Source organism: Carassius carassius, chromosome 19 (assembly GCF_963082965.1).
Source record: "Carassius carassius chromosome 19, fCarCar2.1, whole genome shotgun sequence".
Lineage (NCBI taxonomy): Eukaryota > Metazoa > Chordata > Actinopteri > Cypriniformes > Cyprinidae > Carassius > Carassius carassius.
In genome coordinates, this window is record NC_081773.1 from 21,377,061 (window position 1) to 21,391,815 (window position 14,755).

The following is a 14,755-nucleotide window of genomic DNA, read 5'->3' on the forward strand; positions in this document are numbered from 1 at the left end:
TTTTACATTCAATGTTAACATGCAATGTTTATATATTTTCTTCTATTCAAATTGCATAGACCTTTTCCTGCTAGCTACTCAATGTATGTATAGTCAATCACTGTCCTCACTGTTAAATACTGCATACGATAAAGTGAACATAAATGTGAGGCTAGTACTTTTTAAAGGTTATCAATCAGAATGTCATCAAAGATAACAGTTCATACTCACATTATTTGCAAGACTATAGTGTTTAGTCAGTATAACCTCATTAAAATATTGTCAACAGCCAAAACTTATTTTCTTCCTATAGAGCTGCTCACACCTAGCTATCCATATGTCTTTCAGTATGTCTCAAGTTGCAAGTGTTAAACTGCTCGTCCAAAATGCTGTTGCCTGATCTGGATTGAAACTCTCACATGTTTTAGGCCTGCTCTGTCTCCCCACAAGCTTCAGGGGTGATGTTAGAATCAAATCAAAAACATCACCTCTGACCAACAATGCAGCCAATTGTTTGGCTCTGTTATCAGTACACCACGATAAAAACACAATCCTCAACCTGGCTGCTACAATCAGCTGTATCCAGAATAAAAAGCCAGGAAGAGCTTGTTTGGGGTGGGATTGGAGAGGTGGAGGGCTCGGGGCGGTAGGTTTGTCAGAGTACTCTGTGGATTATTATGTTCAAGGATAAAGTCAATTTAATACCATCAGCCTATGGGAAGAAAGCAGCAGAGGGAAAAGGAAGAGAAAAATGTGGTCTCATGCTTCAGGGTTTCAACACTCGGGACCTTTGGCTTTTAGCCATAATTTTGTTGATAATCAATTTTTGTACATGTCTCGCTTCAACCAGTTTTAAACACACACAAAACAAATGTACTAGACTGAAATAACTGCAGAGAAATTAAATTCAGGACCTACATGTCACAGATTTTAGTTATTATTAGTGCTCATTAGTATATGAACAGTCACTTTAAATACACAGAATCTGACTACAAAGAGATAAATGATTATGTGCAAGAGAATGATGAAAGTGAATGAACACATATAAATGCACTTTTTTTTAACCTTGCTTATCTCTGGTTAAATGCAAACTACAGCAAGTGTAACAAGAGACAGGGGGAAGCCGGTTAGGGTTAACTATGCCTCATTATCTTCCCTACATGCATGTCTGTGCATAACACTCAAAACTGCCTGCCACTGGGGGTCGGCCATTGCACTTAATTGGGGGTTTAAACCCTGAAGTAATCAGCATGGCTCAAAACAACACCAAATAGCCACCATTTTAAATATGAATTTAGAACGCATTGGTCTCGCGAACATAAGGGATTAATCTGAGTGAATGAGCAAGTTCAAACAGTCTTATGGCATTTGTCAGAGTAAGCCTGGACTTCCCGCAGAAAGGTCTTGGGTCTCCTTTCCCCTCCACTTTATTAACAAGCTGCCGAACCCTCGTAAGAATGAGTGCTGCTTGAAGAATCACGGCACACATATAGCTCAGCTGAAAGCAGGGACTGATTCACTAGCTGAATGATTAAATGGCCTGCTGCCAAAACAGAGACAAATTTTACATCACAGCTCTTTGCTTTACTTTTAAGGGGCCACATGGTCCGGGCCTCTGTCTCGAAAGGCATCAAACTTAATAAAGCTGTTTATTTGCTAATAATGTGCCAAAAGCTAATCAAAGGTAGGAGAGGAGGATGAAATTTACCATCACACAATTACAAGCAGTAAGGCATAATTACATTTACGTTTTGCATAACTGGAAGCAGAATCCTGCCTGCTGTCTATGCAGTCTGATTAAGGGGATGCTAATAATTCAGAGCAATTATTTCTTAAAGTGACAGTATGCAGCCACCTGCCTGCTTCTGACATTAAACGAATCTGATTAAATAAAAATAGAGGAGCTGTTATAGAGCGCAAACTGACACAAAAAGAATTATTTACATGTGTTGAGATATATATTTTGTGCTTATTTCCAAAAAGGCTATTTGTGTTCGACTGAGACAGTGATGTCATAAATTGTCATGAGCGTCGCCCGTGGCTTCAGATGTAAAATTGTTATCGACATTTCACTTGACGATTTATTTATTTATTTACAACCCAGATATAGACTGTAATCCATCAACCTGCCTGACCTTAATTCGGTCACTTCTAGTGAAACCTTTTAGAGCTTAATTGTGATTTAATTGTGTCCGCTCACCCCTTTAAGTGATACCAGAACATATGTAAACAATATACGAAATGATAAAAACATGCATATGCAGAAACATATTGCTTACTAAAACTTAAAAGATTTACATTTTAGAAAGAGACCGTCTATTAAACCTCATCAAATAATGACTGACTGAATTTATCCGCTTTCATGATTTTTAGTAGGCTAACTGTTTATTTGTTAACCCTGTCTATTCTGCTGTTGTTATGGGGTATTTATACAGCATTCTGTTTAATGCGGTAGCAAAACAAAAAGCTCATAAGTGCATTCTTGCTTGGCCAATAAACTTCATCCAAACACAAGCGGCACCAAATCCACAAGGCAGCCTAGGTTTCCCGATCGAATAGTTCAATTCTGTGTGTGTGTGTGTGTGTGTGAGAGAGAGAGAGAGAGAGAGAGAGAGAGGGGAGGGGGGGGGGGGGGGGGGGTAAAATTCCTGCGCCTTTAAGAACTGTCTGCTACTAAACTTCGGCGACACTGGTGAGGCAGAGTAAGAACACCCTGACTTGTCGATTTACTCACGTATAGCCTAGCTATAGCCTATATATGTATCGATCCCCTGGAGGCTGCTGCTGATTGTGAAGCCGACTTGGATAGGCTGTGTACTACCTAACTAATTTTAAAACATCTGCACCAGCCACTGTGAAGTCCTACAATCCGTTAAAGTGAGCTACATTTTTTAAAAGGCCGGCTAGAAGGTATCAGAGCCGCGACGGTGAAATTATGAAGGCCTACCCGTCTGCTATAATAAAAACAACTGAGAAAGGAGTAATCCAACTTCATAAGCAGCGGTGCTTCAGCTTACTCTAGAAATCTCCCGGAATCAAAGGTGCACCTGACACTTTACCTTCCCTGGACGTGAGCCTACAAACGAGTTTCCATCCAGCATCACTGCTTAAATATAGTCAATATTATTGCGCAAAAATAATACTTTAGAAGAGTGAGCACACTCTGAATGAGGAGAACATTACCCCCCCCCCCCCCCAGAAAACATAAATAAAATGTAAAATAACAACAATAAAAAATTATAATGCTCGCTTGAAAGAATAGCCTATATATAAACAGAAATATGAAAAAATGAACCACGAGTTCACATGTTAGAAAATATTCAAATATGGGGCTGCATTCTTAAATGAGGATTGATTTAATAAATAAAGCATTATCAAACACGTCATCTGTGAGGTTTACATGAGCGATTTCACACACGGTGCCCAATATTCACAGGGGATCATAATATCCCTTTGATTCTGCTTTTTTATTCTCGCCCTGCACTGATTCGTGCATGCGATAATATCATAGCACCATATCCGAGGGTCTTAATCATTTTTTTAAACAACTACACTAGAAATAAATGCTCATGATTATGTCACTGATGGATTTATCGATTTTATCTTACACTTTAAGAATTCAAAAATACTTGTATGTAAAAAATATTTCAATTCTTAAAATGTTGTGAGCCTTTTAGTACCCCGTTTTAAATAAAGACTCGGCTATATTAATTTAAGATGAATATACGCCTTGCATATTTTTACATACAATATATTATGATGATCACATGTACAGTAAAATGACTTGCGTCGTGCAATTGCGAAGTAGGCTATACAATTAAACTGACAAAGCATTGCAAATGCGCCTGGTCAATCTGTACTACAATCACAACTAAAAAACTAAATGTTTTCTCATCTCATCAACTAGATTTAACTGTAAGAAAGCGCCCAGTTAAGCTACGAAATCATATCAATAGCCTATCGGTAATATCTTAAAATATTATTTTTAATATTATTTTTAATATTGTATTCAAATGTATTCATGCAATGTAAAATTGTAGGCTATATAAGAATATAATAAATTAATAGCCTACACATTTTTATATTAAAAATTAATATTAAACGTGCAATAAATTATTTTGAAAAAAAAAAAAAAACTTATTAAGACTAATAGGCTATATCCGACAAACTAATAAAGGGCTGGCGATAAAAACATCGAAAAGTTGTCCACAAATTGGAAGATCCCGTGCAAGTTACCACCGTCTATTGTCGCTCAACTAGTTTCTCTAACCTAGACCTTCGGATTCTCGATATCCTCCGTCCATGTTAACGTCAATATACCAGAATGAACTGATAATGCCATGCTGCAATATTCATATCCTCTAATTGCGTCAGCGAAATTATCACAGAATTAATTAAACACGGTTCCCATTTACAAGTGACCACACGGCACCATAGGAATCCTAATTAATTCTAATTAAATTAAGGGGACTCCATCCAGCGCAGCATTGATTTGAGGAAAAGCCGCTGAAAGTTGGATTCAGAAGCGCCTGTAATGACTCCAGACATGATGGCGATGGGGGCCGGGCTGAGGTGGCCGTGTATAAATAGTGTGATCTGAAAAACACAGACATAACAGCAGGAGTGATCTAAACCTTCTACACGCAGACATATCGCCGAATGCACTGTTGAGCAGACAAAAAGATTTGCGTTAGATACATTTTAAAGTGGATTTCTGTAATCAGCCATGGAAGAACTCACGGCGTTCGTGTCGAAATCATTCGATCAGAAAAGCAAGGAGAGCAGCAAAGAGAGCATCACGTACAGGGAAGTTTTGGAGAGTGGTTTAGCCCGAGCCAGAGAGCTGGGAAACTCGGAGACCAACCTTCAGGAGATTACAGAAACCAACAATAACCATTGTCCGGTACACCTTTACAAGGAGCACGTAGAGCTGGAAAAAGAGAAACTGAAGGAGTTTAACGTTACACGGGCTACTGACGGTGAGTTACACTTACGCGAAGTGTAAAAATGTTTCTCGCTGCAGACTTGTTTACAATTAGATGTTAGCGCGAATACGCGTTTTGACGTTGTTAAAATATCTCTAAAATCTGAGTAACTGTACGTTGAAGTCATTTACATTATCTTAAAGAGAGATTTCGATCGTCTTGAGAGGCTAACTAGCATGCGAGTAGAGAAATTCAAGCTGTATTCAGCTGACGCAATGGGCACTTGTTCGTTGTAGTGTGTGTCGTGTATAGTAATGTTTTCTTTTGAAAAGAACAGACATACACGATAGGCAATTTTAAGTAAAATAATCCCAATAAATGTATAAAAAGAGAAGTCTGTACTCACATTTGAGGAGTTACTGTCAAAACAATAGGCCCTTGTCAAATTTGAAAGGGACGATCTATTAATTTATTCCTTAAATTTCCAGGAAATTAGTAAACACATTTGTTTTCTCTTTAGTAGTCTACAACACTTGTGTAAATAAAGAGTAAAAAAAAGTCGTCATTTGAAACAGAACCATACCGGTGATAACATTTTAAAAGTGAAATTTAATATATAAAACGTGGCTCAAAACGGGTTTGCTTCAGAAACAGTGAACAAAGACGTTTAACGACATTCATGGCAGACCCATGACAGATTATTTTGGAATTCAACACCTTAGTAATAATAATAATTCATGTAAATTGCTTTGATTATATGGGCCTAAAAGCAAAACAAAGACCAATTCACAGAATTTATAGAATACATGATTGCAGTAAGAAAAAGTTTTCTAAGTTTACATTTGATTTCCAAAACTTGCAAATAACAGTTTGCTGCTCTGGAATGAAGACTCAGTTTATATATATATATATATATATATATATATATATATATATATATATATATATATATATATATATGTATATATATATATATATATATATATATATATATATATATGTATATATATGTGCAGAGCTGCAATAGCTCATTGCAAACTTCTAATGTTTCCAAATATCACAATGTAATTTAAGAACTACATAATAACCTAAACCTCTTTATCCATGTCCTTTAATTACACGAATCAGCCTGATTATATACATATATAAAAATCGAGAACATTTACGTGCTGGGTTTAAAGTCATTTTTTTATTTATAAAGCGACAATGCATGTTTCAAAGCAGCTGCAATTTCTCGCTATTCACCTTGGATTTCACCTAACAAAATTGTTTACATTTTTAATCTAAACAAATAAATACAAAATAAATAAAAAAAAGTGTTCTGTTGACATGTCGTATAATTAGATTGTTGGTTGCCGATTCTTTTCACTTCTGAGCCGCCATCTCTTTCAAACACTTGTGTAATAAATGAACGCTTTAAAAGAAGTAGGCTACTTTGTCGATGCATTTATGTTGTATTTTTCACAGGAATTTATGACTGCAAAGACAAGAAGGAGGACGTGAAATCAGAGGACGAGGACGCACAGAGTAAACTGAAGCAGAGACGGAGCAGGACAAATTTTACCTTAGAGCAGCTGAATGAACTGGAGCGCTTATTTGATGAGACGCATTACCCAGACGCCTTCATGCGCGAGGAGTTGAGTCAGAGGCTGGGGCTGTCAGAGGCCCGCGTGCAGGTAAGAGCCCATTCTTCCATACACTCCACGGATTCTTGTTATTCTTTTTAAAAAATTCTACTACTACGAAAAAACGAAATAAAAAAACGTGCACATTCTAAAAACAATTTTAGAACAGATAAAATATATTCAAATATTATTAATTTAAAAACAGATACATTTTTAAACGAATGCATCTCGGATGCGCCTTTTAGTGGAACTAAATGCTATGCAGGCCCGTGTGCGTGTGTGAAAATACAACAGTAACAAACCTTGCATATAGGCTAATTGAGAAAAATTGTCCACAGAGATTATTCATATTAAAAAAGATACTAAGTCTCCTGTAATAGCGCTGCTGTGGTCTTTATGTTCACACGCCTAGAGGAATTTATGACGCTGGTAACTTAATGTATTAATTTAGCAGTTTGTAAAGGTAGAAATAATAGGCAATCTTTTTACGAAGTAGCTACTTTTAGGAATATGTGTTTGTTATAGAGAAGTGCACCGGCCAGAGGAAAATAATCAAATAGTCTAAATAAAACAAGAGTGTAAGTGTGATCTCTAGGCCTTCATTCCTCCTACACATTTGCTTAAGTAGGCTAGATTAAATTTGTATATCATACCATGCGCCTGAGATGTTTAACATTTGGAGACGGTTGTTCTGTTCACTCATACACAAAGCATTTCTATTATCTTTCGATTTATGCGGGTTCAGTTTCAGTGGTGGGTGTGGATATGAAATCGCCTTTTAGTTCCTGCAGCAGCAGCTATATTCAAAGGAAGACTTGCTTATGTGCTGCAGAAAGATCTAACCACATCATTAAAATTAATGAAGAGATTGAACCGCTGCTGCAGGGGATACCTTCTTATGTCACTCACCTCATTTTCTCCAACCTTATCTTTGTAATATCTGCCATTGGCTTGATATACTGTTCCTATAAAAATGTATTAGGAATAATTCAATTCTGTTTTAACTCCTACACAGTGACATAGGCCGTGTTACAAAATGTAATGGGAAAATAAGTAACATTGTTTGCCAGTGTGACAGCTTGCAAGCACGCCATTTTTTAATGTTTCAGAGGCGGAGGCGAAATCAGATTAAAAGAGAAGAGCAAAGAATAGGTCAGAACTGTGATTTGATGCAACCGAAAAATTCATACCGCGTTAAAACGCCTCTGCAGGATGCATCACAACTGCATTTTATGACTCGTATCACATTTCAAATTTCGCAGAAAATTAAACGCAATGGACGTGAGCTAGCCTATTTGATATGGACCTGCCACTATACTGTTCTAGAAGCCCCACGCCGACCAGCTGTCAAGAATCTAATTGAAAGTTATGAGACCTCAGTGAGGAGAAGGCAGTAATTCAATTACGACTAATATCTTTCGGTTTTTGGTGCAGGGCTAAATTAAATGTCATTATTCACTGTCTCTAATAAAAATCAAAAGGAAATCAGATTAGGGTATTTGTGAACCGCATCATTGAGTGGTCCTTAATGAAGAAATAACTGTCGAAACCAGTGTAGCTCACTTTCCCTATAGCATAGTGCTGGATAATCACAATCGATCAAAGATTGAAATATGATGCATTCATTGTGGCGCACTAAAAGGCACATATTGAATAGGCCTAATAATAATAAAAATAATAATAATCATAATAATAATGATCTATAATGCAAAATCCGAGTGCCTTACAAAAAAAAAAAAAATTGGTTGACAGATGTTTCTTTTTAAAATTTAATGAGCGAATCTGAGAGTTATAAAAGCAGCGCTAATAGTCTGATATAAATGAACCGAGCAAAGCGAGTAATAATGGAAAACTGTACCAGGCATAGGACTAGTGTAAATTTACACTGTTCAGAATTAATATTTCCCTAGTTTATAAACACCTAGCCTATGTGATGCAGCAAATTGATTTTATTGAAAAAAGTAAATAATAATAGGCCTCAATTTCAGCGATGTAAAATGGTCAGTTAGTTTACATGGTGCTTTGACAAGAGCTTCTAGGCCTACGTTATTTCATATAGCTACAGAAAGAAAATAAAACTAAAATGTATTATATGTAGACACAGTCAAAGAATACACACAGAATTCATTGGTGTAGAAGATGAAAACTGCATTATTAATTATGAAGAAGATTTGTCGAACAACGAAAAACAGAATTCGCTTTTTCAATTGAAATTAAATAATAATTTAGACCGATTAACAGAGGCAACATCTGCGCTGTTTTTCTTTAATGTCATATCATGGACAAATTAAATTAAACTAATCTGCACATTTCTCAGATTAGAAAAGTAGTAGCTAAATGGAATACTCAGAAAAATAATAACCCTTTTTCCTCTCTGATTTTAGGTATGGTTTCAGAACAGAAGAGCGAAATGCCGAAAACAGGAAAATCAAATGCACAAAGGTAAAAACAAAACAAAAACAACAACCATAAAATATTATTTCAATAACCTAATTTTCCCAACTTTTTGTGATATTATATTTTCTTATTTTATGCATTTCTAATTTCATTTCTAACGGGACATGACCCAAGCCAGAGTAGAATTGGGTGCTCGTGAGCCAGCAGCTCTTTATGTGCCGTGCACGTGCTCACTGCACCGACAAACCATTTTATAATCCATAACATTTTACATTTGATGTGTAATATATAAAATAGTCTACATAAAAATCATTATGGCTAACTTTGCTTATTTATTATTCTTTTCTATTCAGGTGTTATTTTGGGCACCGCGAGTCACCTGGACGCGTGCAGGGTCGCTCCTTATGTCAATATGGGCGCACTCAGAATGCCATTTCAACAGGTAGGATAGAAATGACGAAGCTCATCTTAATTCATTTTTATTGTGTTTCTTGTGAATTGCAAATGTGCAGTTCAGTCGACTAAATAAAACGTATTGCTCCGCGATATTAACCACCTAAATGTAGCGGCCGAGAAATGTTTAGGCTTTGAAAACAATATGATGTGACGCTAGTCTCCGTGAGCCGCGCGAAGGGCGCGAACCTTTCACCTCCGGGGCCAGATGAGAGACGAATGAGATAAGAGGGACCGAGAGACATTTCATCTGGTGGTGAAGAACTGTCTGCATCAGCCAGACGAGAGAGCAGCCATAATTAAGCTAATAGCACAGCTAGGGAAAGGCAGATAAAAGAGATTATGAAAGAGAGGAATAACGCACTGATGGTTATTGGCACTGAGCAGCATTGGCAGGGCCGAGGCGTGAGGACTGCATACTGAACACCACAAATGTCCACCACCTGTTGTTCTGACTGCCCCTGTAGAGGGGTTGCACAGTCCAATTTGACTGATTTGTGAAGACACTGGAGCAAGGGGCTGCTTTATTTTTTAGAGTATTTTCAGACAGAGTTAATTAAAATAAATGCAAGTACCAGGCATAAAGTCAGAAGGCCTGTGGTTATTAACTGTGAGCAGCAAAGAAACTCAGATGAGACGGGCTGTATTCATACCTGATTATTTTCCAAAAATAACAGACTACCAGGTCTGACATTATTTATCCTCCTTTCAAAGCGATCTCCCTATGTTTCGTATTCACGTGGAAAACAGAAAAAAGAAACATTGGTAAAACATTCTTTCCCTGTGTCAAAAACTCGTGCAGCTTGTCAGATGTTGTATTTTAGTTGGACTGCAAAATGTAAAGCTTTGAAATATTTATGATCCCTGTGCAGAGAAAGATGCATGAGAAGAATACTAAAAAATAAAATAAAAAATAAGTCACTTTTTAAGTCAGTGGATGTCTAATTTTCACCTCATCTTACTGAAATAATTGCTAAGAATCTGCAACCTGATATTTTATGCTGCCTGCTTACATCTTTTGCCGCCCTAGGAAGCATGCGAATAAATATTTATATATATATGAGAATGAATATTTTGGGTGCGAAATTGTTTATTTATGCCATTGAATATATAATTAAGATTACATGATGTTGCAGCTTTTAGCGGTTGTATGGAAAGTTTCACTGTGGATCAAACTAATATGCTGAGATGTGAGATTTGCAACTGATGGAAGTTCTTTGATTATTAAGCTGTCTGAGTGCATTGCATAATGCAGCTCAAGATCAGATGAAAAAGAATGCACTGAGCGAGTGACTTGTCTAAAAAAAGCACACAGTTAGCACAAGCCTTCGGAGGGGTGTCCAAGCCTGAAACCGGATCCCCGCCGCTCCTCGAGCTGACCCCGCGGCCACTGACTAACTTTGTGTTTGTTTTTGCTTGCCCCACAGGTCCAAGCTCAGCTACAGTTGGAAGGGGTCGGAACACACTCCCATCCTCACCTGCACCCACACCTCGCAGCCCACGCTCCCTATCTGATGTTCCCGCCCCCACCCTTTGGATTACCAATCGCGTCGCTGGCAGACTCGGCCTCTGCGGCGGCCGCCGTGGTAGCAGCTGCCAAGAGCAATAGCAAGAACTCCAGCATCGCTGACCTGCGACTCAAGGCAAGAAAACACGCCGAGGCGCTGGGACTCTGACCCCCATGGGCTTCTCTGCTGCTCTGAACTGATAATTGCTTCTAACACAAGACTAAGCCTGTGAAAAGGCCGTGACACTCACAGTTAAAACAAAACAAAATAAAAACAAAAGAGAAAAAAAAGGGGTGTAAGGGGAGAGAATGAGAGCGAGAGAGAGAGAGAAAAAAAAGTCACAAAAAACCAGCTGCCAAAACAAACCACTTGTAGAGAAAGGTAATTAAATACCAATGAATCACCTTTTACTTTTCGCCCAACAGGCAGGACTTCTTGGAGGCCACTGGCTCAGCCCTTTCCAGGCACAGATCACAGCCCCAGGACCATACAAAAATGTCTGGATGTCTGTCTGAAAACCAGCGTTTAGGAGAGAAGACTTTTAAAAAAAGCAAAAGGCAGACACAGAGTGAGGCTAGAGGTTGTTTGTTTTTACGGACAGACACTGAAACTTTGGAATCTCAACCTCAAAGTGAAAAGAAAGAGACGGCCATATTTGCCTCCTACCACTGTGCCGCTGCCTAGTGCACGTGCTCAATTGAAGGATAGACCTATTGGGGCTGGCCTCCATTGTAACTGACATACATCTGTGTTGATCACTGCCATGATAACCCTCCACTACAATTCATATCTAAAGCCGTTATTTGCATTTTTGCATTTTTGTTTTTCATTGTTCATTCTGCTGTGGACAAAGACTGGAAACAGCAATAACATCGATGGTACAATCGCCTGCTTTTTAGTGGAATTTTTATGATTCTTTCTGTTTTGGGAGGAAATGTTGCATTGCTGTTATTTCCTCCTGGGCATGTGTATGGACTTTAGCTTTCATTCTCATAATTTGTGCTCTCTTCTTTTTTATGTGATGTGTCCTGGAATAGAAGTGAACCTAGCTTTTGCACTTCAGGTCTTGTATTAAGGTTTTACGATCCTCAATGCAACATATACTACTTTTATGTAAGGGGAAAACAAATTTGGCTTTCGTTTTGCTGAAATACATTGAAATGACTTGTTTTTGTTTGTTTCAAAAAGGATAAACAGTAACTGCAATTTTGTGATTTAACATTTTAAGAAACATCAGTTTAACTGAAATGCAATTATGTGCAGTTAAGTGCAATACTGTAAATATGGAAAACGTAATATAGCGTTTGATGTTTGCTAATTAAATGATGATTTTTAAGTTGTTGGGTTTTTGGCACTGATGTCGATGTGTTGAAGTTCTTCGCCACTAACACATCCTTAAAAGCTGTGTAAAAGATCATTTGCTAACTCGTTTGCAACGTGCCATAACTCCCCGAAGTTCAATGTTATTCAAATATAGTTTTGTACACGTGCATTTAAAGAGATATTGATATCACTGAAAACAGACAAGGAAGATTCTTTTGACACTGTACAAAATTGCTCTAGGTTCCTGGGTCATAAACATCTCTGGTTTTTAACACAACAAAAAAATCAGCCAAAGACAACAATTTGATCAAATTAATAGAGGTAGAATTATTTAATTTAAGGCTCCAAAACCATTTCAGCAGCTGCATCCACAGTCTTTTTCCCCTATATAAACAAGGTCTGTCTATGGTTTCCTGAATTGAATACAATAAGCTTCAGAATTTGTTACCAAGATAAAAAAACAAAAAAAAAACAGTATTTTTTCCAAGACCGTACCATGAAACAGTTAGCCAGTTCAGACATCAATTGCCTTTGAACTACGGTAGTATCTTGGTCAGGTCTACCTCTAACAATAAACGCTACATTGTGGGCTGTTTTTGTTGTTCATCATTACGGTTGTTTAGGAATGTTTCCGTTTCTTTAATTGACGTCATAAGTGCTTTTATTTATTATTTTATCTGAAAGTTTATAAATGTTAAATAGTCGAATTTCAAGTGTACATATTTACATGGCTTTGCATTTATTTTTATATATTTTTTAAATGTTAACATTTGCAACAGTTTTACGCGAACGTGTGACTGCAGTACATTTGTTTGACTAAAATGTAGCGTGTTTGAGTTTACAAACATTTCAGGGATGGTGGATGAAACCATCAGATTTTGTGTTGAGATTTTCTTGATGCTCCAAGGAATTTGTTGTATCCCATCATATTGCATATGCAAGCATGCCCCAACATGATTCTCCATTTAGTTTTTTTTGTTTTGTTTCTGTTGTTTCACAAAAAAAAAGAAAAAAAAGAATGTACATCTTGTACAAGTAATCTATCAATAAAAGTTATAAATATTTGTAGAGTTTGTAAAACTTTGTGGCCCTATGTGGTTCAGACATCTTTGTATATTATATGTGCACATTTTTATTCATTAAAGTGATTACTAAAAGACTCTTTAAAGAGGAGCCACAATATATTATATCTGAAAAGCTAAATGAAAATGTTTTACTAGCATGATAGAGCATCAACTAAAACACAAGTGTTTTTTTCCAATTCAAATATACTAGATGTTGATCCGTGAGTCTATGTCATGTATGAGATGCAATATGGATCTGTACATCCGTACATCTAAACTAACATCGCAGTCACATCTGTCTTTAGCAAGCCTTTTTTGGATGGCTTGTTGCATCTGGAAACCCAAATCCAGATGTGTGTACACAAAGTAATTGCAGGCAACATAGTGGCTTTTTGTCTAAATCTCTTGAAGAAATTAGTCTAAATGACGTCCTGTTGAGCAAGTACCTCCTAAAAGGTCGGAGCACGTTTAATTTGTAGCTTAGCACTCATACATCAAGATGGAGTGATATAGGCAAAGGCTGATACCCGCACATTTAGGCACTGACCTCTGGCTGGGGTCTGCTGGACGAAAGCAGAACATAACAGCATCCTTTTATGTGCTCTAATAATTGGCAAACTAGTACTGCCATCAATTAACCCACACCAAGTCATGGTTTCTTTTTCAACATGCACAAACACACAAGGTATTTATATTGGCCGCAAGTCACAAATAAAGACAAGCAAGCAGCCTATGAAACCTTTTAATTAAAAGTAAACCAAACTAAACTTTTGTTTTTATTGAATCAGTGTTATTGCTCACATTAAAAGTGACAGTTTATTGCAGTTGTATGGCTGACAATACTAAAGCTGATGTAGGCTACTTTTTAGTTTCTTTAATACGACATTGTTTATCATACCACTGGCATATAATAAAACAAACTTCAGAAAATACTTCCCAATTTTGTACATTTGAGAAAGAGGCACTTACTGCAACATCTAACAGCTCATGAGAGTATTTGACCTTTTATAAAATGCTGAATTATATTCTACATAGGGCAATTAAATCATTTTGAAAAGGTATAAACAAGGCTTTTTCAAGCATATTCCCCATTGTGTGCCATTCCTGCCCGAACGACAAGAACTTAACAGATGCTACCATTTAGTTTCATGCGAGCCTTATCAACATCAGCCAAACTATACTGTATGCCCATGCATAACTTATGTAAATAGTCTCTCCCCGTAAGTGCAAGGAAATGTTTACCTTTTTAATCTTTTCGACAAGACTCTAAAGAAGAAAGAAGAGGTGTTGGGAATTCGATTTGGAAAGTTCTAAGCGTCCACATCAGGTCTTCAGGAGCTTGACTGCATTTTTAACTTTAAGATACGAAAACTTCAGTCTTTGACATCCTCTTTCATTAGCAATTGGCAAAATGAACAAGGAGCTGGGCTTCAGTTACTGGAAAACATTCATCTGTTCTCCCGCCGTAAATGTTCCCCTCC

General features: G+C 37.2%; 1 protein-coding gene across 1 annotated transcript; it reads left to right on the forward strand.

Annotated features, from left to right (window-relative positions):
• Positions 1-4,581: 4,581 nt before the first annotated feature.
• Positions 4,582-13,296, forward strand: shox (shox homeobox). The gene is made up of 6 exons (XM_059500289.1): positions 4,582-4,958; positions 6,372-6,580; positions 8,914-8,971; positions 9,280-9,368; positions 10,807-11,022; positions 11,313-13,296. The coding sequence occupies exons 1-6, from the start codon at positions 4,706-4,708 to the stop codon at positions 11,400-11,402; spliced, it is 915 nt and encodes a 304-aa protein (XP_059356272.1). The 5' UTR covers positions 4,582-4,705; the 3' UTR covers positions 11,403-13,296.
• Positions 13,297-14,755: the final 1,459 nt, after the last annotated feature.